The following is a 22,969-nucleotide window of genomic DNA, read 5'->3' on the forward strand; positions in this document are numbered from 1 at the left end:
AATTAAAAATGACAAGTCCATTAGCTTAAAAGAAACCCATACAAAGATTAACTAGGTAAGATTCTGAAAATTGATAAAGAAGATCAGCCTCCAAGATAGTTTCGAGACCTAGAATCTTGTGAAGGGATTGAAAATTTAAAGAAGTCATCAGCTGTGGTGGCTTCTGCAGTTTAATGGCTGGAGGTATTCTGGCAATAGGTGGACTCTACACAAAGAAAGAGAAAGTAGTTTCTTATTTCTTACTAATGCTGCTGTTACAACATTCGCATATTGCCTTGAAACTTGGCAGAACAGCAGACGATTTCTGTGCTTGAATGGTGCATTCCTTCTCGAGCTCTTCTTAGCAGTTTTGCACAAAAATGATTGTTCACAGCATGTCTGACATAGATCAAAACTTAAAATGGCTGCTTTCCTGTAACAACTGAACCATGCTTCCATATTAGGTATTGGGTTGGCCAAGCTTCAGGCACAGACCATACTTTGTCTCAATCATTGACTTGGATTACCCTTATTGTCAGGTTATGAGCTCGGAAGAACAATCACATCTTAAGGGAACTATTATCGAATTTTTGTTTACCCGGGAAATGATTATTGAATTTCAAAAGGTCTTGTGATTTCTTCCCAATGTGAGTATAGTCTAGTGCCAATACCAACTGAAATCCACAAGGATACCCATGTGACTTATGGTTTTTTTTTAAAAAAGATTCACTGCCTAATTTAAAGACAGCTGGCTTTCTTTAAAATATAATTATACTGACATGACATAACCAAGCCTTGCAAGTGAAAAATATTTATTTTAACAGAACTAATTAGTTTAGACAAAGAATAATTACATACTTTAAGTATAGATACTGTGTGATAATCCTTAATGATTGTAACTTTAGACCTTCCCTGGTCTCACTATCTGTGACTTCATCATTAATAAGTTCTTTGTAGACCTGAACAATCAGATCCTTGGGACAATGATGAATTTACTGAGTTGAGGAGAAATTTCTTCACCCAGACAGTGGTGAGCATGTGGGATTCACTACAACAGAAAATGGCTGAGGCTAAAACTGTGTGTCTTCAAGGAGGAGATAGATATAGCTTTTGTTACTAAAGGTTCCAAGGAATTGGGGGTTTGGGGGCAGAGCACATGATTCAGGTATTGTGCTTGATGATCAGCCAAGATCATGGTGAACGGCAGAGCAAGCTCAAGGGGTAAAATAGCCTACTCCTATCTTTTATGTCCACAGTCAACACAATTTTTGTGTTTTTTCTTTTCCATCTGGAGGGAGTTTCCTTATCATTTACCAGATTTAAATGATTACATGTTCCCTTTGAGATAGCAAGTTAGCAAGAACCTCTTACTGCACAGTAACTCATCACTTCTGTGGTTACGTCCCTTTTGTCTGTTGCAAAGAATATCATTATGCTTACATCCAAGGAAAAATGTAAAATTCTTGTTTGTTCCTTAAACAGGTTTGATTCTCTCAGTTTCTCTAGACTACAGTCAAATCTACTTGATTCTTTTCAAGCAATCTCCAGTGCTGAGGTTTTAAACTTTTTGTTTTTTCACCAATTGTTGGAATCTGCCTTTTAGCTTGGAAAGGTTCCTTGTTATATTTGGTAAGAAAAATAGAATCCGTTTTTCTTTAAAATGTACAATAGTCACGACACTTATTTTAATAGAAGTTACTGTTCTAGCAATTATCTTAACAAATCCAGTCATTTGGTGACCCGAGCAGGAAGCTCTCTTCATCTTTATTAGCCTTGGTACCAATTTGAATGGAAACAGAAGTCAACACACAATTGATTTTTCAATTCAGTAAGACGCTGATAACAATTAGGTATCCTGGTCAAGAGGTGCACTGGATATAACTTTGTTGTAAGTATGGAAACTCAAGAGAAACCAGATGCCTATTCGCTCCGAGTGTGTCAATATGGAGCACAACTTGACCTGAACACACCAGAGTTTGGGTCTCATTTGCAGTAGCTTTTCCAAATGAAACTGTAGACAGCGCTCTACTGTGCGGAGCAAGAAACCAAAGTCTTGGTCCTTTAAAATTGCAAATTACAAAAACAAAAGCAAATAAAAATACTTCCACCAAGTAAAAACTTTCGAGTCCTTCTGCAGAAGTTGAAGGGAACTTCAAACTTTTCACATACAGAGCGTGTAGTATCTTTTGTTGCTAGACTTGTCAATCATGAGAAAGGGTTCACAATTGAGATAAATTTCACTGAGCTAGTACCAAAGTGCTATAAATATTAGTTGAGTCAAATCATGTTGGTGATTTGGAAGAAAATCTCAAATATGCAAGCTCGATAATTCAGTTTCCCATTGCGAAGCAAAGATACAGTTCTGAATGTTATAATATGTGGTAATATACAACTGGTAGCTTACGGTGAGAGTAGAGTGCTGCCACTAATCTTTCCTTCTATACCAGTTTACAGCCTAGGAAGATGGACCACAAGAAAGTCTCAGAAGGAAATGACGCTTACCTTGGCTAACAAGTTTATTACACTTAAGTAACCATATACAGGTTACGTTAATACTGAGGTATATTAATTACTACCATTTGGAGTAGGTAGAACCTTGCATTTCCATCAGGAGGCTGCATCTAAGTAGTACCTGCCTCAGTTCTGCCCAGTGACTGTTATATCTCAGAATGGGCAGAGCTTCAGCTTTGATTAACCATGTCATGTCTCTCTCTTTACTCTCCACCCCAACCCAGATTTTATCCTCCCTTGGCTAACTTATGATGAAATGGCATAAAAATGTTGGCTTTGTTCTGACTCAAACAGCCAAGAAAAGGTGTTGGGATGGGGAAAAAAATTTCTACCAGCAATTAAAAGATATATACTAATACAGTGCCTTTTACAATTTCTGTATGGTCCAAAGCACACTAAATTCAGTTAATGAAGTATTTTTTGAAGTTGAGTCTCAGGTGCAATATACGAAATGTAGAGAATAAACGATGAAATGTATGGAATAATAATTTGGGAGACAGCCTAAAGGAAGGCAGATACCAATCTTAGATATATATTTTAAATGAGTGAGAGCTGGTCATCTAATTATGAGTTGCACTATGCACAAAGCCCTTACGGTCAGAATCCCTGAGGAGCCGTAATCGTATTTAAATAGTAAACAAGGTGAAAAATTGCACTTGTCCACCAATTTTTCACAGACAGACAGTAATGTACAGACAGATTAAAAAAAACAAATGCAGGAACATCAAAACAGCTTAAAAATTAAGTTGTTTGGCTAAGTGTCTGTGGGTAAGGATAGGATTTAAGACAAGGTTATCCTCACATTGAAGAACGAGACTCCTAAAAACAGCGGTATTTTATCCCTGACAACTCTAGAGAATACCTTCTATGGGTACCTTGAAAAGAAAAAAAATAGCAACAGCTGACTAACAGACCCTTGCAGAACATATGATAAACATTCCACATTATATATCCGATGTTTAACTTTCATGATTGTTTCATTCCAATAGTAAAAATTTTGGTTTATATTCTTCAATTGTAATTCTACAAGTCACAAAACACTTAAAAAATTATTTTAGATTTTACATGGCTATTTCTGCAAGTATCAGATTAACACAACAGTAACTCATATAGGATTTACCCAACTTTCAGCAAAAAAAAATCTTGCAGTCCCCTCCAAAAAGGAAACTTCATGAAACACACTACGATCCACGGTGAGATTAATGACGTCTGTTTAAATGTAATACCTGTTTGCATGCATAATCACAAAGTTCACATTTAAAACGTTTCTCATTCTTGTGAGATTTCTGGTGTTGTATAAGGGCATATCGCTCATGGAAGACTGCATCACAGTAACGGCACTTCTTGCCTGACTCAAGATAGGAATGCTGTTTTCTCAGATGAACACCTGTGAAGAAAACTAAGCTATAGAGACTGAACTCATACTTTACAGTACTATTAAATGCAACAGGCAATTGAACAACGTAAATATACCCTTTCAACTTTTGAATTGCCTTGAGTGAAGAGATTAATGCTTTCTATTCACAACGAATGCAAGTGACGTTTCATCACAGATACATGCACCCTAGGATCTACTGTGCAGGTATTTACGGCACAAGTCTGCCACAATTAAACACTAAAAAAATGAAAAGAATACTGGTAAAAGAAATGGAAGTTTGACATCAATACCTTCAAATACAATTCTCCAGTGTATGTTGTACTACATAACACAAGAACATAAGACATAGGAGGAGGAGTAGGCCACCTGGCCCATCAAGTCTGCTCTGCCGTTCAATAAGATCATGGCTGATTTTTTTCATGGACTCAGTTCCACTTACCCGCCTGCTCATCATAACCCTCAATTCGTTTAGTGTTCAAAATCTACCTTTGCCTTAAAAACATTCAACAAGGTAGCCCCAGCTGCTTCACTGGGCAGGGAACTCCACAAATTCACCAGCCTTTGGGTGAAAAGTTCCTCCTCAATCAGTCCGAAATCTGCTCCCCCTTGTTCTCAGGCTATGCCCCCTAGTTCTAGTTTCACTAGAAACAACTGGAAACAACCTCCCTGATTCTATCTTATCTATTCCCTTCATAATTTGATATGTTTCTCTAAGATCCCCCCCACCATTCTTCTAAATTCCATTTTGTCCTTAATCTCTCCTCATAAACCAACCCTGTCGACCTGCCCTGGACCCCTCCGGTGCCATACATAATCAGATATTATTGTCAGTGTTTCATGCATTTGAGAAAAAAAAAAACCTGACTGAGGCAACGAGTGGAACAAACTGAAATGTACTGTTCATTGACCACAAACAGACCTCTCCGAGGCGAGGGAAAGTCTTGATGACCAAAAATTGATTTTTACATGTAGTCAAGCAACAAATTTAAGTTTTGTTAGAACATCACATGAAATACATTTTCAGTCACAATTCAGGTTTGAGAGATCAAAAGCATCAACGTATGATTATTGTGATCTCCGAGCATCACTTTTTAAGCTTCTGTTACCATTCAGTTCCAACCTACTAAATCTACTTTTACAAACTTCTGTCTCTGCCATTCCATATATTTTCATGCTTTATTGGAGAAAAGAAATGAGAAATGAAAAGAAGGAAATAGCATGTCTGTACCATCCAACTTCAAGTTGGAAAAAGGAATGACGTGCCATGACACATACTTATACCTATGATACCATAGACCGACATCAGTGGCGCCAGACTCATTTCAGACTCTACAAAGGGGCAGAGTATTAGTCTTTTCGTGATTCTGTGGTTTTTGGTTACAGATTTCTTTTGAACAGGGGTATTTTCATCACTTAAATTGTGGCCCAATCATGCTGACATATTCACAGTTCTGGGGCAGTCATTTGGCTCATTTTTATGTATTTAAAGTTTTGCACACTTACCCAAATCACTCTTCCGAGCAATAACTGTGTCACAATGCGGACAGTGGAATTTTGCAACATTCTCTGTATGTTTCTGCAAAATATGCATCTTCATTGTTCCACTTTGAGTGAAGCGAGCGTGGCAGATGTAGCATTCATACGGTTTCTCACCTATTTCAGAAATTCATATTTTAGAACATCCTGATCACTGAATTACTATGAGTACATTTATTGATGCGTGCAATTTAAAAATCAAAGACAATGAGATACATTTTTAAAGGTATTTGAGATTTATCCCCATACAAGATTTGTTTCAACATTAAGAAAATGAAAACAAAAACGGCACTATAAAACCCAATACATGTAACAGCTTTGAGCCGACATTGAAGAGCTGCAAATATAGGAAATCTATTCCTGTAAAAAGAATATCAACATTGAACGTTTAATCATAAATTCCCAAGTAAATTGACTGCCCAGACCGGCAATCAGATAAACCGCAGATGCTCAATGCTTGGTTTCTCACCAATAAAGAGACACTAGGCCATTGAAGTGTCAAACAAAAACACCTCATGTTCAATGCAGCAAAAATAAACTAAACCATGATATACCAAAAAAAATCCTAAACTTAAACAATGCTGATGCTGCTCCTGTAATTCAAGATGCATTCTAGGACCTGTGGTGGATGATCAAGTACATAAAGACTCAAGTACCAGCAAATATCATGTGCTCATTCTCCAGGGCTTGCCAGATGTGGACAAGACCAGAGAAGAGCATCTTAACCAGTAAAGCTGGGCTGTGTCCAACCTGGACCTATGGATGGCTACCCCAATGCCCAGTGTTTGATTGTTTCAGACAAATCTTTCAGGGAAGCAGCAAGAGTTGGTGAAAAAATGCCAGCTGGGGATCCTGCTTAAGATTAATAAACTGACCATGTGGGTATCAGCTAAAGACAGTCCTAGAAATGCTACTCAATCTCTATTCAACTGTTTCAATGAACGAGTATGCAAAAAATGTATTAATTTACTATGTTAAATTAATCTCAAATTAAAACAAAATATTGCAGATGCTGGAAATCTGAAATAAAAACAATGTGCTGGAGAAATGCGTTAAGTCTGGCAGCATGTGGAAAGAGAAACAGAGTTAACTTTTTAAGTCTGATATAACTCTTCTTCAGAAGACGACCTCATGTTTTTCTTCTAAAAATGTATAATATCCACAGATACTGCCAGACCTGCGGAGTCTCTCCAGCATTTCCTGTGTATTTTTCTTTAATTTAATGTTTTTCTGTGCTTCCTTGTCAAAAATATATGGTCTGCTGGCTTTCAGAACTACGTATATTTTTGTTAGTTCTATATAGTTTTAGAACCATCAGCTTCCAGAATGTGGCAACATCAAGGCAAATCTACAAAAATTTCACTGAAAACTAACCTTCCTCATTAATGGCTTATTACTGATGTTCTCTGATTGCTGCTGGTGGTCCTGAAGTGTAATAATCATCACTACTGTAACCATGCAGTATAGCCAAATATTGCGGTAGTCTGGGGCAGTATCTTTAAATTTAGACTGGAAAAAAGGGAGCCATTTGACCTGTTCTGTAGTCAGTATAACAGTATGCCTGAGTAGCGTGATTGCTGGAGATCAAAGTAAGATTCTGATTGTTTCACTTAGAAGGTGGTGCTAGATATTTACACTTGTATTTACACCAGGAGGAAACCCTGAGTCTCTCAAAGTCCCAGAAAGGCTTTAGGAATATCAATTTATAAACAGTTGTGCTGCAGACTATGCATTAACTTCAACAATGAAAGGTTTTAAGATAATTAATTAGCCCTTTTTCTTGAACACAAAGCTAATATGTTTCCCACTGCCACGGACAAGAGTACAGAGGGAGACATTTTTCAGATGAGACCGTAGTCTTCTTGAAAACCTAAAAATATTACAAACCGAATGCTTTTGTCTCGTCTGGGCTATAGCCATTCGGGAGGTAAGAAAGCCAGAGATGGAAGCAGCCAGGCTAGCATCTTAAGCACCAGAGAGAAATTGGAGGAAGCTTATGCTGAGATTGAAGCAGAGTTAGAGGGCATTTAAATGAGGCTGAAGATTTGCTTATCCTGTAGCTATGCAAAGAAACCAACAGCATAACTCCTACAGGAAAAGACAGATCTGAGATTACAAGTTAACTGCTGGTAAATTAAAAAGAAAGCCACTGGGAGCTGAGAATAATTTAAGACTGATCCCTGCAAGATAGGATGTCTACTTAAGAGATAGTGTAACAATTACAAAAGGACATTTTTGGCAGCGGTAAAAGTGGGGAATATCTTTTCAGTAGTTTAAAGTATAAGTTGAGCATGAAAAGAAAATAGTCCTTAGTTAAGCATTACAGTACTGTTTACTGTTACAGTAAACGTTTTAAATGGGACATCTTTCGACTATTAACTAGAAATGTGAATTTCTCTTTTAAAGCCAGTTTGCCCCACAGGCCATAACACAACTAAAGAATGATGCTGTAAAAATTTAATCTAATGGACTGCACATAATGTTACGACATTACATCACAACGCAAGAGTGCCTTAATCCATAAATATCCATTACATTTCTCTCTGAAGGACAAAACTGATATATATGCCAGCAAAGCAGTTGTTACAAAATGCACAATTGTCACTATATAGATGCACCCTAAACATGTCAAAAATAGCTTGAACTCAGTGGAAGTAACAGCAAGCTGTGGATTACTATACCAGAGTGGGTCCTCATGTGCCTTTTCAGCTTGTAGGTGTCCCTGCTAGCGTAGCTACACAGGCTACATTGGAACGGGCGTTCTCCAGTGTGAGAGCGAATATGGCGCTTTAACTTACTAACCTGCAAAATCAAATGAGTGGTCAGCCATCTCTGGTTAAAATACAGTCCTAATTTACGTCCAGCACTTCAATATTTTATTAACACAATTCCCACAATAACCCACATATATTTGGTACCTCATACTTAGGTGAAACATCCCAAGGTACTTCAAAGGAGCTCCAAACAAATATTTGATATCAAGACACATTAGGAAATTTTACAGAGACGACTAAAGCTTTGTCAAAGGCAGTAAGCTGTAACAAGGTCCTTGAAGGCAGCAAGAGAGGCGAAGGAGGGGAGAATAAGAAAGGAATTGCAGACTCTAGGGGCTTGGCAACTGAAGTTAAAGCCAGCAATGATGGAATAATTAGAATTGGTGGTGCTCAAAATGCCAGGGTTGAAGGAGGACAGATATGTGAGAAGGCCATGAAGGTTGCAAAAGTTTACCGAGATAACGAGGGGTGAGGCAATCGAAAGATGGATCAGAATTTTTAAATCCAGGTGTTATTTAAAAGGAAGACAATGTATTAAGCGCATACAGGGGTAATGGGTGAATAGGATGAGCATTAAGACGCAGGAAGCAGTTTCAGATGGTCTCAAGTTCAGAAGGTAGAATATCAGAGGTTAGCCAGCAATACATTGGAACAGTCAAGTCCAGAGGTTTAAAGTAAAAGGCATAGATGAGGGTTAATGTATTTGAATGAGGTAGGTGGGAGGTAGTCAGTAGTATGTAGGTGGAAATTGGCAGCATTAGTGACTCCATACAATAAAAACAGTAAATTCTGCACAAGACTGTCGGTCTTCTTCAGAATGTGTGATTGGAAGTTAACCAGACAGTCAAACACAGCGCCTGAGAATCGTGCAGGCTCAGACAGTGATCAGGGAGAACAATGGAATTGATGACTATGGAACAATAATGCAACAGGCAGAGACAACGGCTTAAAATGTTCCAATAGTTAGTTTTCTTTTGAAGGTAGAGAAGGATTTCTGCTTCAATAAGCAGGTTGGCAATTTACAGAAAATGGAGGAGGTGAAGAAAGGTAGAGCTGGATGTTATAAGCGTGCATGTGGAAATTGACAGCTTTTGGATGAAGTTGCCCAAAGACAGCAGATGGGAAAGAGGTGTTCCACCTGTAGCTAGAATCAATTTATTCATAATAAATACTACTTAAGTACGAAAGCTGGACCATGCTTTCCGTCAACCTGTCTAGAAGGTAAATGTTTTATTTGGGGGGGGGGGGGGGGGCGCGGGGGTGGTGCGCGGATTTTACACACTTTTTAAAATCTCTAACTTTTGTGACAACTCCGGTAACAGTAGAGCACAATTTACAGCAGGCTACCCAGTAAGGGGTAACATGGCATTAACAAACTCTTTTAGACCATATGAAATAGGAAGAGTAGGCCGTTTTGTCGCTCAGACTTGTACCAGCATTCAACAGGATTGTGGCTGATCTGACGTGCTTGACCTTTCCTTGTAACCTTGATTCCCCTATTGATCAAGAATCTAACCATCTCAGCTTTATTTATGCACAAAGACTCTGCCCCCACAGTTCTACATGGCAAGGAGCTCCAAATACACTCAATCTCCTGAGAGAAGTTACTCCTCTTCATCTCAGCATTAAACTGGTACCACTTTATTCTGACACAATGCCCTCTGGTCCTAGAAGTTCCCATGAGGGAAAACATCCTCTCATTCTTCTAACTCCCAAGAGTCCCAACCTATTTAACCTTTACTCATAACAGAAAGTCTCCATATCAGTGGTCATCCTCGTGAACATTCTCTGAACTGCCTCTAATTAAATATCTTTTCTTAAATAAAGGCAGCCAAAACTGCTCACAATACACCAAATGTGGTCTCACCTGAACCATGCACAATTGCAGTAAGACTCCCCTACTCATACTTCAACCCTCTTGAAATAAAGGCCAACATTCCATTAGCCTTTCTGATTACCTGCTGCATCTGTGCGCTAGCTTTTTAAATTGCATTTTTTTTGTCTGTTTACCTACATTAAACAAACAACAAAACAAGCTTGCTATCGTCAAGAGTCTTGACAAGTGGTCTGCCTAAGCATTTAAAGTGGTTTTCAGAGCATTTGCTCAAATTAAACACGAATCTTTTTGACAAACATGAGCCAAATAAAAATGGGGTTGATTGCACTCTTTTTGTTAAGCAGTCAGTGCATTTCTGCGCATTTTTAAGAGCTCATTAAATGTTACCCATAACAAGGAATGTTAGGTAAGCAATTTCCTATGCAATCTTCCTCATTCTTCGATGTATCCACAACAAGTTACACTTCTACCCAAATAGTGGATAAAATCAGAAAAATACCTAGCCATCAGGAAGTCCAACTTGGTCTGCATCAGCTTGCAAACCTTTTAAGAAAACAAGAAGTCCCCTACTTATTTTATGAACAAGCAGAAAGTTGATAGAATAATGCTTATTAATTATATATTGATCATGTAGAGGAAATGCAACTTTTTTGATTGCTGTGGATGCGTAGGCTGTAATATTTTTTCTATAAAAGCAAAATATTGCAGATACTAGAAACTAAATTAAGAACAAAGTGTTGAAAATACTCAGGTCTTGTAACACTGTGGAGATACAAAGAGTTATTTATTCAAGTTGTTGACCAAACAGAATTGGGAAAAGTTAAAGCAGCAGATATAAAGCAACTGGGGAAATGAAATAAAATCCTTAGAGGAAATAAGTGCGAGGAAGGACGTTCAAGATACCTTCTAGAGTCCATATTGGTTGGTAGCCTATTCCCAAAAAATGGAGACAGAGCTATCAAGGAAGAGAAGGGAGCACATAGTGCTCCACTTAGGGAAGGAGCAGAGAGCATTATCATTGTGGGGGACAGAAGTGCAAGGTGAAAAGAAAAATATTAGGACACAGAAATCAGAAACTTCTGAAGTGACACAGCATCAGAAAACCCTAATGTAGGTGGGAAGAAAACAAGCTGAAGTAGGAAGAAATCTGCACAGTAGGGCATCAACAGACCCAAACAACAGCTTTACTGAGGCAATCATGCTGGAGTTCGAAAATGAGCTGATTGTTCACAACTGGGGGATTATGAGGTTGCACCCATGAATTTGAAGTTGCTCAGATGGATGGTCACCCTTGGTCCTACTCATATAGACGTTAAAGCACTACAAAATGAAAATACACTTAAGAAATGAAGCACAGTGTACTAGATTCTAAACCCTAACCAAGCTTAGTAGACAGTTATGCTTCAGGGAGGCTGTAAAGTTATCATGTTGGATCATGTCCTAACAAAAAATAAATACCCTTGCACCCTGTACTTATGCAGAAAAAAACTGAACAACCAGAGCAGAAAAGGGAGAGTTACAACAGGGAAAGCAACAGCAAGGTCAGGGTCAGGTCTGCAAACAGAAAGTTTTCACTGCTTTTATCTCTGCAACCCCTTACTCAACTTAAAAAACAACACCTCCTTAACCAACCTTTTGGTCAATGCCCTTAAATGCCTTCTTTGGCACATGCTATTATTTCACTCTGCCACTGAAGAGCCACAAGTGTTTCTGTAACAAAGATCAGCAACATGAGCCTCAACAATATCATCTTTATCCTAGGCAGCAGTTTTCTGTGCATCCCCTCTACCCTGAAACTCTCCCCACCCATCCCACTGACCAATCCCCACCACTTCCTACCTACACTCATCTATTAACATCCCACCTACCTTCCCCAGCCCCACCCTCCTCTATTTTTCCAGCTCCCTTCCCGCTCCCCCTTTTTGAAGGGTTCTGACCTGAAACATCAATTTTCCACAGAAGAGAATTTTAAAATAACAACTGCAAGGCAATGTTGGACAGCGAGCACAGAGATCATGGGTGATCTGGGCAGATGTTCTGGATTACCTCAAATTTCTGTGAGGGTAGATGATTTCACCTGTATGTTTAAATTCTTCAGCCATGGCATACACATACAGTATTTCCAACTCCATGCAATAACCAAAATTTCCAACTTGCTAATTCCTTTACTTTGATCACTAATAGTCAGGGTTTCATATCACCCAATACTATACTTAAGAAATTTCTCCCCATTGTCCCCGCTCCCTGCAAAATTCCGGTAAAACCAATGAAAGAATTTGTGAGATTTATAATGAACAGTAATCTACTCTGCCTCATCATTTCCCAATGTATAGAATTTATTCTATATTCTCCTAGGTCAACAGAGTTACTTTCTAACAGCACTCAGACATCATTCACGCAAAGTATTAATCAAAACTCTATAGGTGATGACGGGTGCAATGTGCAGGAGCATCGGAATGAATGGTACTGGATACTGAAACCTTGGCCACTGGTAATCAAAGTAAAGGAAGCAGCAAGATGGGGATCATGCAAATGGGAATGGGGTTACTGCAGAGGTAGAAACATGTGAATGTCACAGCTGAGGAATTATACACGTGAAATGTTTAAATTGGAGTGACGTCTGGGAGCCAACATCTAGTGGTAGTTAAAGGTACTGGATGAAAGTTTCAGCAGCAAAGGAGTTATGGTCTGGGTGAGGACTGGCAATGTTAAAGGCAGATTTCAGTGGTTCTAGACAGCAAAGGATATGGGCTTACCCAGCTCAACCAAAATTATGTGCTCCTACCCAACATTTCCCAAAAAAATGAATGCAGTCAGAATTTCATTATACATTCTTATGAATCTACTGCTAATAAAATTAACCGTAGACTGCTGTTTGTTACCACTTAAAATTAATACAAACTTGAACATTTCACTTCTTACCTCCACACTAGCATAATCACACATGGAGCACTTGAATGGCTTCTCATGAGTGTGTTTGTAGCGACGATGCCTCACCAACTCCCCACTGGTCACAAATGCCATGTCACAATCAGGACACTTGTGTGGTTTAGTACCTAAGAAGTTTATAAAAAGAGATTAACTTCTTGCTTTTGTGTAATTGGTGTTGAAATTTCTAGTGAAGTTTTAGAAACATTCTAGCTGGTAATGATTTATTCAAATAAAATTATAGTTTTGAAACCATTACCATTTTTCACATCAGAAAGCTTTTGTCCCCTAAACACATCAAAGTGGCCAAAGATTTAAAAGATAAAATCTCATTTCCCAACTAAAATTCATACTTGCTGTTACACTTTCAATGCAATGTAAATTAATTACAATTTGGAACATCATTAATACATTTCTTGCAAATAAACAACAATAATGAAACCAGTAAGAAAAAGCCAATCAATAACAGAAAATAAAAAGGTTGCATGACTTTTGGAATTTTATCCACTGAGTGAAAGAAAGTGTTCGGTCATTTCAGCCAAATCTGTTTTCCTTTAACCTCAGATGGACAGTAACACAAAAAACTTCAGACACAAGTTCGAGGAAGAATCGCAGCTGAATGAATACTCATCGACATCTGCCTTCTATCTTAAATACTACCGCTCACCCAAAAAGTTACCCAAATGACACATCATCTTCAAGCATTTTCCAAAGTTTTCACTCAGAACTTTGGGAGACAGATGCAGGAAAGCCAAGGTTGGCAAACCCGGTGTTTCGTGGCCCCACAACACACAAAAAAAATGATCCTCTCAGAGTAGTCTGGCTTACAAAGTTTGGCCTCAATGCCTAAAAAAACATACAAACACTACATGATTCTGTTCTGCCATTTTGCCATGAAAAACGCAAGTAAGATCCTACAAGTATAGATTTTCCTCTGTTAAATGTTTCTCATTGAGAAATGAGCGACTAACAGTTGGAAACCTTGGATTTTCGTCATCGGAGGGACAATAATACCAGAATGCTAAATGTTCAAATGAACAGAAGGTCTGCTAACATTACACCTTCAACTCCTTTGTTGGACCATTGTCAATCCAATTTTATAGCTTTCAGCCATCAGCAAGCTACAGCCTATGACTGAAAGACATAGAAGGAAATAATCTGGTAACGTTTCCACCACTCATTGACCAATGATGCTTAAGTAGGAATTTCATTCAGATTCTGCTCAATTTGTCATTGAGTCAGTCTTGGAAGAGACCTTTGGCCCATTGAATGTAAGCTGACGCATTTAAACGAATCCCATTTTACAGCACGTGGCCTGTAGTCTTGAAGGTTATGACATTTCAAGTGCTCATCTATGTATCTTTCAGAAGTTGAGTTTTTGTGCCTCCACTGTCCTCCCAGGCAATGCATTCCAGAATACAATTAGCCTCTGGGTGGAAAAAAAAATTCTTCAAATCCCCTCTCAACCTCCTGTCCTTCACCTTAAAACTATACACCCTTGTTATATGTTCTTCAAATTGGGGTTCAATGGATTCCTGTCCACACACCTTAATCTTTTCCACCTTTATTAGGTCCTTTCTCAACCTTTCCTGCTCTAAAGAAAACAATTTGTGCCTATCCAGTCTCTTTCCATAGCTAAAATGCTCCAATCAAGGCAAAATCCTGATGAATCTCATCTGCACCCTCTACAATGCAATCACATCCTTCTTATAGTGTGGCAATGAGAACTGAACACAGTACTCCAGCTGTAACCTAACCAAAGTTTTGTAGAACTCCAACACAACCTCCTTGCTCTTATCTATATCATGGAATCCCTAGTGTAGAAACAGGCCATTTGGCCCTACAAGTCCACGCCTCCCCTCCGAAGCGCATCCCACCCTGACTCATTCCCCTGCCCCTGCATTTCCCCTCGTCTAACCTACCAAACCTAAACATTCCTGGACACTACGGGCAATTTAGCATGGCCAAACCACCTATCCTGCATATCTTTGGACTGTAGAAGAAAACCGGACACCCAGAGGAAACCCACGCAGACACGGGGAGAATGTGCAAACTCCACACAGACAGTTGCCCGAGGGTGGAATCTGACCCAGGTCCCTGGCGCTATGAGGCAGCATCTATGCCATGATAAAGACAAGTGTACTGTATGCTTTTTTAACCCCATAAACCTGTCCTGCCGCTTTCAGGAATCTGTGGACATGCACACCAAGATCAACCCGCTGCTCTAAGCTTCCTAGTGTCCTGCCATTCATTGAGTATTCTCTTGTCTTGCCACCTCCGCCAAAGTGCATCACCTCGCTCTTTTCATGGTCAAATTCTATCTGCTACTGATCTGCTCATCAGACCAACCTGCCTATGTTTTCTTGTAACCTAAGACCTATCTCCCCACTAGTAACCACCCAGTCAATCTTCATGTCATCTACAAATTTAGTTATCCTCCAAGCCATGCTGACTCTCGGTCATCAAATTTTGTCTCTCCAAGTGGAGATGTATTCTCCTTCAGAATTTTCTGCAAAGGTTTCTCCACCATGGGCAGCACAGTGGCTCAGTGGTCAGCATTCCACTCTCGGGGACTGTCTGTGTAGAGTTTGCATGCTCTCCCAGTGTCTGCGTAGGTTTCCTCAGAGTGCTCCAGTTTCCTCCCACAGTCCCAACGTGTGCAGGTTACGGGGATTGGCCATGCTAAATTGTCCATAACGTCCAGGAATGTGCAAGTTAGGTGGATTAGCTAAGGGAAATGGAGGGTCACACAGACAGGGGGTTGGGTCTGGGTGGGAGGCTCTTCAGAGGGTTGTGAAAGACTCGATGGGCCAAATGGCCTGCTTCCGCACTGCGGGGCATGAAGGCTGCTGATCTGTAGCTTCTTGGTTAATCCCTACCACCCTTTTTGAGGAGTGGAAAACATTAGCTGTTCTCCAGTCCCCTGACACTTCTCCTATAGCCAGAAAGGAATTAAAAATCTGGGTCACAGCTTTTGTAATTTCCTCATTCGCCTCCCATACAGTCTGGGATACAACTCACCCAGACGTTGGGATCTGTCTATTTTTAAGTGTCCAAAAGCCTCCAATACTTCCTTGCTCTTTCTATCAATCTGCTCAAGAACCTCTATATCTATATCCTCTGTCTCCTGAATACAGAGGGATGTGAAGTACTCATTTAACATATCATAATAGAATTTCACAATTAGTTGGAGGATGAGAAGTGCAGATCTAAAATGAATGTCTTAAACTTAAATAAAAGTACTGACAGAAATATGAAGATCAGGTTGGCTAATGTGGAATGAATTAATAGACTAAAAGGCAAAATGGTACAGTAGCAGTGACACATATTTGAGATATTCAGAACTCACTGAAATCATATTCTATGCAGAAATAAAGATTCTACAAGCTAAATCCACCATCCTTAGCTAACTGAAGAAGTTAAGGGTGGTATCAAATTGAAAGACATGCAATAATGCAAAGAATACTGATAGGACAAAAGGTTGGGAACATTTTAGAAACCAAAGTATGAATGAATAAAGGGGAAACTGAGAGTATAGAGAAAACCAATCATACATAAACGGATAGCAAAAGCTCCTACAAATATAAAAAAAGAAAGAGCTGCACTGTTGCATTAGAGGCTGTAAATCACCATAAATGGTCATGCAAGTATTTTGAATCTTGGATGATGACTGCATGGGAATTCCAGGTGCCTGGATCTGAATAACAGGGACTTTACACAGGGTTATTATCGCATCCAAGGAGACCACTGCCCATCAAACCTATGCTAGTTGTCTGTACAGATATCCAGTCAATACTGTTTCCCCACTCTATTGTTACACACTTGCAGGTTTATTTGACTCAACTGCCCATCAAATTTCAACTGAAATCATAGTTGATGGAATCTTCCTAAATGCTCTAGTATCTGCAAAGGTGTCAGGACTAGAAAACAACAAATGTAATACCACTAAAGAAAAGAGAGAGACAGAAATTAGGAAACTATAGGCCAGCTCTTCTAACATCTGTCATTGGGAAAATGCTAGAATCTATTATTAGAGAGGTAGTAGCAAAGCATTTAGAAAATCATAACATAATTACACAAAGTCAACATGCATTTGTGAAAGGGAAAATCACATCTGATGAATGTATTAGAATTCTTGGACGAGTAGTAAGGGTGGATAAAGGTATACCAGCAGATGTAGGTATTTAGATTTCAAACAGGCATTTGATAAGATGCCTTGAGATAAACTGATCATTTTCAGGTTGGCAAACTCTAACTAGTGAAGTGCCACCTGGACCAGTGCTGGAGTTTAAACTATTTGAGACTTGGATGACTATATTGTAGTGTAACAATGACGATGATGCAAAGGTGGGTAGGAAAGCAAGATGTCAGGAAGAGACAGTCTGCAAAGGATATACTGCAAGTTAAAAAAAAAACAAATTGGCAGACAATGAAAAATGTGGGAAATGCAAATAATCCATTTCAGCAGGAAAAATCAGAGCAGAATTACTTAACTGGAGACAGTCTACAATATGCTACAGTACAGCAAGAACGGCCTGTCCTTATACACTAATTACAAGATCTTAAGGAAAATGGAACAATGGCCTTCATTTCAAGTAGGATGGAGTACGAAGAAAGGGAAATCCTCTTAGAACTGTATACAATACAGTCAGACCATTTAAGTTGAAAACTGGCCTCAATATGAAACAGAGACAACAAGGTGCAGAGCTGGATGAACACAGCAGGCCAAGCAGCATCATAGGAGCAAAAAGGCTGACGTTTCGGGCCTAGACCCTTCTTCAGAAATGGGGGAGGGGAAGGGAGTTCTGAAATAAATAGGGAGAGAGGGGGAGGTGGATAGAAGATGGATAGAGGAGAAGATAGGTGGAGAGGAAACAGACAGGTCGAAGAGGCGGGGCTAGAGCCAGTAAAGGTGAGTGTAGGTGGGGAGTTAGGGAGGGGGATAGGTCAGTCCTGGGAGGACGGACAGGTCAAGGGGGCGGGATGAGGTTAGTAGGTAGGAGATGGGGGTGCGGCTTGAGGTGGGAGGAGGAACAGGTTAGGGAGGCGGGGACAAGCTGGGCTGGTTTTGGGATGCGGTAGGGGGAGGGGAGATGAATTTGTGAAGTTTTCATTACTGGTCCATGTTGATATGGTATAAACGTTTATTAGTATTAAAAAAATTAGTTTTGAATGAAATACGCTTTTGCTAAGAATTACATTTTTTGGCAACAAAAAATGAAGTTACCTCAAATCTTTTGAATTATTAAGAATTCTTTGTAGAAAATCTTAAACTGCATTCAGAACAGTATTTTGATATTTCAAATTTTTAATATCCTCTTACCTGTATGTGTGTTGAGATGGTTCCTCAGAAGTGTAACTGTTCGAAAAGCTCGACCACAAAGGTGGCACTTATGCGGTCGCTCATCAGTGTGGCTTTTCATGTGCCGGTCGAGGTTAGAACGTCGGGGACAAGTATAGCTGCACAATTCACACTGGAATGTTTTCTTTACCCCTAATATAAAATCACACGTGACAAATGAAAATCTATTTTCTGTTACAAGCATCATTGTGGTCCCCTAAGATACAGGAAACTGCTACATACAAAATATTATTTGAAATTATTACTTCATAATAGTTATAATCTATGCTTTCCCCAAATTTCAATTTGCTGCTCAAGAAGCATAAAAACCCAGTACTTTGCAACTTGCTGTATACAGGGATGCCTTATTCTCTCTGATTCCCATCTACTTAGGAATGAAACTGCATGGCAGCGTCTGAAAATCAGCCAAAATTAAGAGTACATCATATGAATTTGCAGGAAGTTTATAATATTTTGCGTACATTTTTTTAAAAAATTAAATGTCCAAGCTTAGCAGTATCAAATCAAAAAAATTTTAAATTTGTAAAAGATTCACAAACTGGTCCACCCCATAAAATTACAAGTGTCAGATTTGCCATTTCTAAAAATATTTTTTAACATGTAAAGAGTTTACATGTGGGGGCAAGAGGATGGAAATTAATGTAATTTTATAAACAGACAGAAAGCAGTATTTCAATTAAGCAGTTTGCCAAAGAAAACTTCAAATAGGAACTTTTTATATAAAAAAAGGGTAAATATTAAAAAAAACACAGGTATTAAAGTTTATCTTAAAGGTGTTCCCATAAACTACCTGCTGCCTGTTTCAGTCTGGTAACAGAAATTAATCACAAATATCAGCCATGTTAATCTCATCTCATTCTCTATTGTACATTATCTGGCCAAATCATCTCAGGTGATTTCTACCTTTGACACAACCACCTCAGTTAAGTGTCAGTGGATGATTTCAAACAGAACTGTGAACTATAAAATGATAATCATGTGACCATTACAAATAAAACTGTGCCATCTGTTTGGAATGGTATTCCCTCAACATAGAGGGCAGAACATTTTTATAGCACTTTGAACATATATACACTAGGCCCAAAACAGAGACATTTGAAACAACAAGGACTAATAATGTTCTCTCAGGAAAGTAATATATTGGGAAACAAAACTGAAAATTCTATTGTGATCCATTCCCTTCAAGTTATTAATGTGGTTCAACGTGCATTGGAGATTAGTTACAAAAACATGGAGATCACATTAACTTGCAATTCTCTTGATCAAAACATCTAACAGTAAAAAGTGCTAACAGTAAAAAGTAATAGATATTACTTGTTTGTGACATTAATAAACACAAACTAGTATGCTGTCATTCTCCCCGAGTTAAAGCCTTTCCTGCACTCAGATAGCAGAGGATTATTACATGATTATCCAGTATTGCCAGCAGTCACTTCCAGATTACAAGGCTCAATTATATCACTAAAATTTTGGTCTTTGTAGAACTGTGGCAAGACAAGGTTGCCAGAACCAATCACCTTCGGGCTGCTCTCCTATTTTTGCTAGGTGACTTGCTCTCAGATTTATACCAGTCTGACTACGATGTACAAATCAACAAACAAAACAGCCTCATCTCAGATTTACTCTCCACCAAAAGGAAATCTGAAATATACACTCAATTATAACCTATAAATTAACCAAATATTTGGACAATGTGGGTGATACAGCTCAAAACTTTTGCTGTGTGCAAGTACTAATGGCATTACATTAGTAAAAAATACATCTGCTAAAAAGGAGTGGAAAACCAACTTTTGAGCACATCCCGGTTCATAACACTTAATTTTTGGTAGGGCTGTTAAAAACAAAGCATGTTACATCAGTTAAATCAACCTGTCACAATTCCAACAGATAACAGGAAAAGGATAGTCTCTTCTCACGATCAATGTACACGAAAATAACTATTTGACTGGGTTTTACCTCACAGTTTTATCATTTGGCAATGTCAACAAGCGAGGTCATTTATTGATGGAAGGTTGTTACATGAAACTATAAGTTGTTGTACTTACAACAGATTTGTCATATTATAACTCCCAGATCTGAACTGGTTACCCAAGCCACTAAAGTTTGAATTACGAGATACGGCGATTCATATACTAAGTCATTTAGTGACAAATTCAAACTACAATACTGTTATACAACTTAGAAACTTCAGGCTGATTACAAGGTCCAAAAGGAGAAATGAGAGATTTAATGAGGCAAAAAGAACTCCTACAGTTTATTTGGAAGAGAAAATATTTTGCATAAAAACTAAACGGAAGATTCTCAGATCAAACTAAGCACTGAACAATTTTAAGAGATCTTACGCAACTATTCAAATCCTGTTCTGTGTCATATCTACCAACATCACCTAAATGAAAGAAAGGCATACATCACAAGCTTCATCATGTCCCTCGGAAATATTCCTCACACTCAGTGATGAATTACTTTGAAGAGTTGCAAATCTACATATTAAACTTGGAATGAAATACTGTAACGTTACCATACCTTTCTTCTTAATCTTCATTGGTTTTGGAGGCTTCATGGTTCCAACTGCCTTCTCTACATTAACCTCTGAAAGTAAACCTTCCTGCTGTTCCTCTTCAAAATCATATACAGATAAGTCAACATCTTTGGAATCATCCACCTTGTAGCGCAATTTATTCTTTTTCTTTTTGACTTTTTTAACTGGTGGCTGATAATCAGGATCTTTCTGCCAGGCAGCAGAAGCATCCTCATTTTCCCGCACTTCTATTGCCCCATCTTCCACTGTCTCCACTTCACCATTGGCGCCTACTTTCACAACCTGAAAGCCTTCTGGTAGGGGAAGAGTATGACAGATTACAGGATCCCCTTCCTGAAGTCCATCTTTGGGAGCTTCATTTTCATAGTTTCCTTGCAGTTCATCAATGCTGCTTTGGGCTACCTGCACTAGCTGCAGTTCTCCAAGATTTAATGGCTGCTCCTCCATATTCACAACCTGCAATGTGATAATCTGCGTGTCATCTACAGTGTCTGACTCATGAGCTCCACCCTCAACTGGCTGCTTCATTTGTAGTAGTGTAGGGTCCAATGGCTGCATCATCACCACTTGCACGTTGCTGTTCATATCTTGCGCTGCTACCTCAGCACCATCTGATTCTTTCTGTTGCCCATCAGCATCTTCTGGTTGTCCACCTTCTCGTCGTCTTTGATAAGTTTTGTGCTCTTTGACCTTCGTAAACATTTCCGACTCTTCCACAGCCACATTTTCTGATTCAGTCGCCATGGCAACTAAAACATAAGCAAAACAAAAGTTATCGATAATGCAGAATTTTGTTGCAATGTTTTACACTTTAAAATCAGAACTATATAAAGTTCACTTTAGAAACAGTAAAATCGCCAGATATGTTTTTACCGCGAGTGTCACCGAATAGAACCTGGTTTTCTAATCATTCAATAAAACTGCATTAGAGAAAAAGCCTGCAACTAGTAAACTTTCCTGGGTTTATACTGTCTAATATGAAGGCTAATACTTCAAATCAACAAAAACAATAGCAGTATCATACAACGCTTGTATGAGCGTTGACTCCTCTTTCCCCTTCTGCAAAGATAGGCCACAAAACTGCGAGGGAGAAAACAGATACTCGAAGTTGCCATCTTACCTTAAGAAATGGGACTTGCATCATTTATATATTTGATATCAAAAACTAATTTCATGAGTGACGTTTTAAGTGGATCACTCAATTCCAGGTTAAAGTCTTGTACAATTGTAGATCATACAATGCTCAAAACCTGGGATCTATAAACACTGCAAGGGGTAGTTTTGAAGCTGTTCTCAGAAATTAATGTTCAAATTTACAATGTGTCAATGTAGGACGCCATTCAGTCCACTGTACTTGTGACGGCTCTTGGGTAGGGCTATCCCACAAGTGCTAGTCCCCAGTTCTTTTGTGCTAACCCTGTAATTTACTTACCTCTTCAAATATTTATCCTGTTCTTCTGAAGATAACTATTGAATCTACTCCCATCAACCTTTCAAGTATTCCACATCACAACAGCTTGTGCAAAAGCATAGTTTCCTTGTGTTACCATTGGCTTTTTTGCCAATCGTCTCACATCTGTGCGCACAGATTCTGCCACTTGAAATTATTTTTCATTTTTCTTCCAAAAATATACTATATTCAAGAAACTTAACAGTTACTTACATGACCAACATTGACATTGTATACAAGTGAGTGATAAATCTGTTTGTAGTATTGTATGTTCCTCATATTTTAGAACTATAATCAATACTTACAACATTTATTACACATTAAATGTACTGCCTAATAGGACTTTCACAGGTTCCAATTTTTGATGTAACATGGATAAGGAATCTTAAAACACAACATTTTTATGGCAGCATGTAGTTCTGGAATTTAGAATATATAAACTTTCATAAGATTGTCCTCTTAAAATCTCCTTTTGTCCAAGTAGAACTACTCCAACTTTATCAGTCTGTCTACACAAATGAATTTATTCATCACAGAATAATACTAGAAAATTTCTTCTTCACTCTTTCAAAATGCCTTGAAATTTTCCAAAGCACAGTACCCAGAATTGAACAATACTCCAGCTGAGCATTCACTTGAGTTTTAATAGTTCAGCAGAATTTCCTCGCTTTCACA

General features: G+C 38.6%; 1 protein-coding gene across 3 annotated transcripts in view; it reads right to left on the reverse strand.

The window, feature by feature from the left end:
• ctcf (CCCTC-binding factor (zinc finger protein)) overlaps window positions 1-22,969 on the reverse strand; it is a 39,213-nt gene that overhangs the window by 10,179 nt on the left and 6,065 nt on the right. For all 3 annotated transcript variants that reach the window (XM_048606097.1, XM_048606099.1, XM_048606098.1), the window contains exons 2-7: window positions 20,829-21,593; window positions 18,267-18,437; window positions 12,938-13,071; window positions 8,086-8,206; window positions 5,372-5,521; window positions 3,717-3,877 (exon numbers count right to left, since the gene is read on the reverse strand). In XM_048606097.1, the coding sequence (XP_048462054.1) occupies window positions 3,717-3,877; window positions 5,372-5,521; window positions 8,086-8,206; window positions 12,938-13,071; window positions 18,267-18,437; window positions 20,829-21,588 (1,497 nt within the window). In that variant the 5' untranslated portion in view covers window positions 21,589-21,593. The remainder of the gene's footprint in view (window positions 1-3,716; window positions 3,878-5,371; window positions 5,522-8,085; window positions 8,207-12,937; window positions 13,072-18,266; window positions 18,438-20,828; window positions 21,594-22,969) is intronic.

The sequence above is a fragment of the Rhincodon typus genome, chromosome 15, assembly GCF_021869965.1.
Source record: "Rhincodon typus isolate 14 chromosome 15, sRhiTyp1.1, whole genome shotgun sequence".
Taxonomy (NCBI): Eukaryota; Metazoa; Chordata; class Chondrichthyes; order Orectolobiformes; family Rhincodontidae; genus Rhincodon; species Rhincodon typus.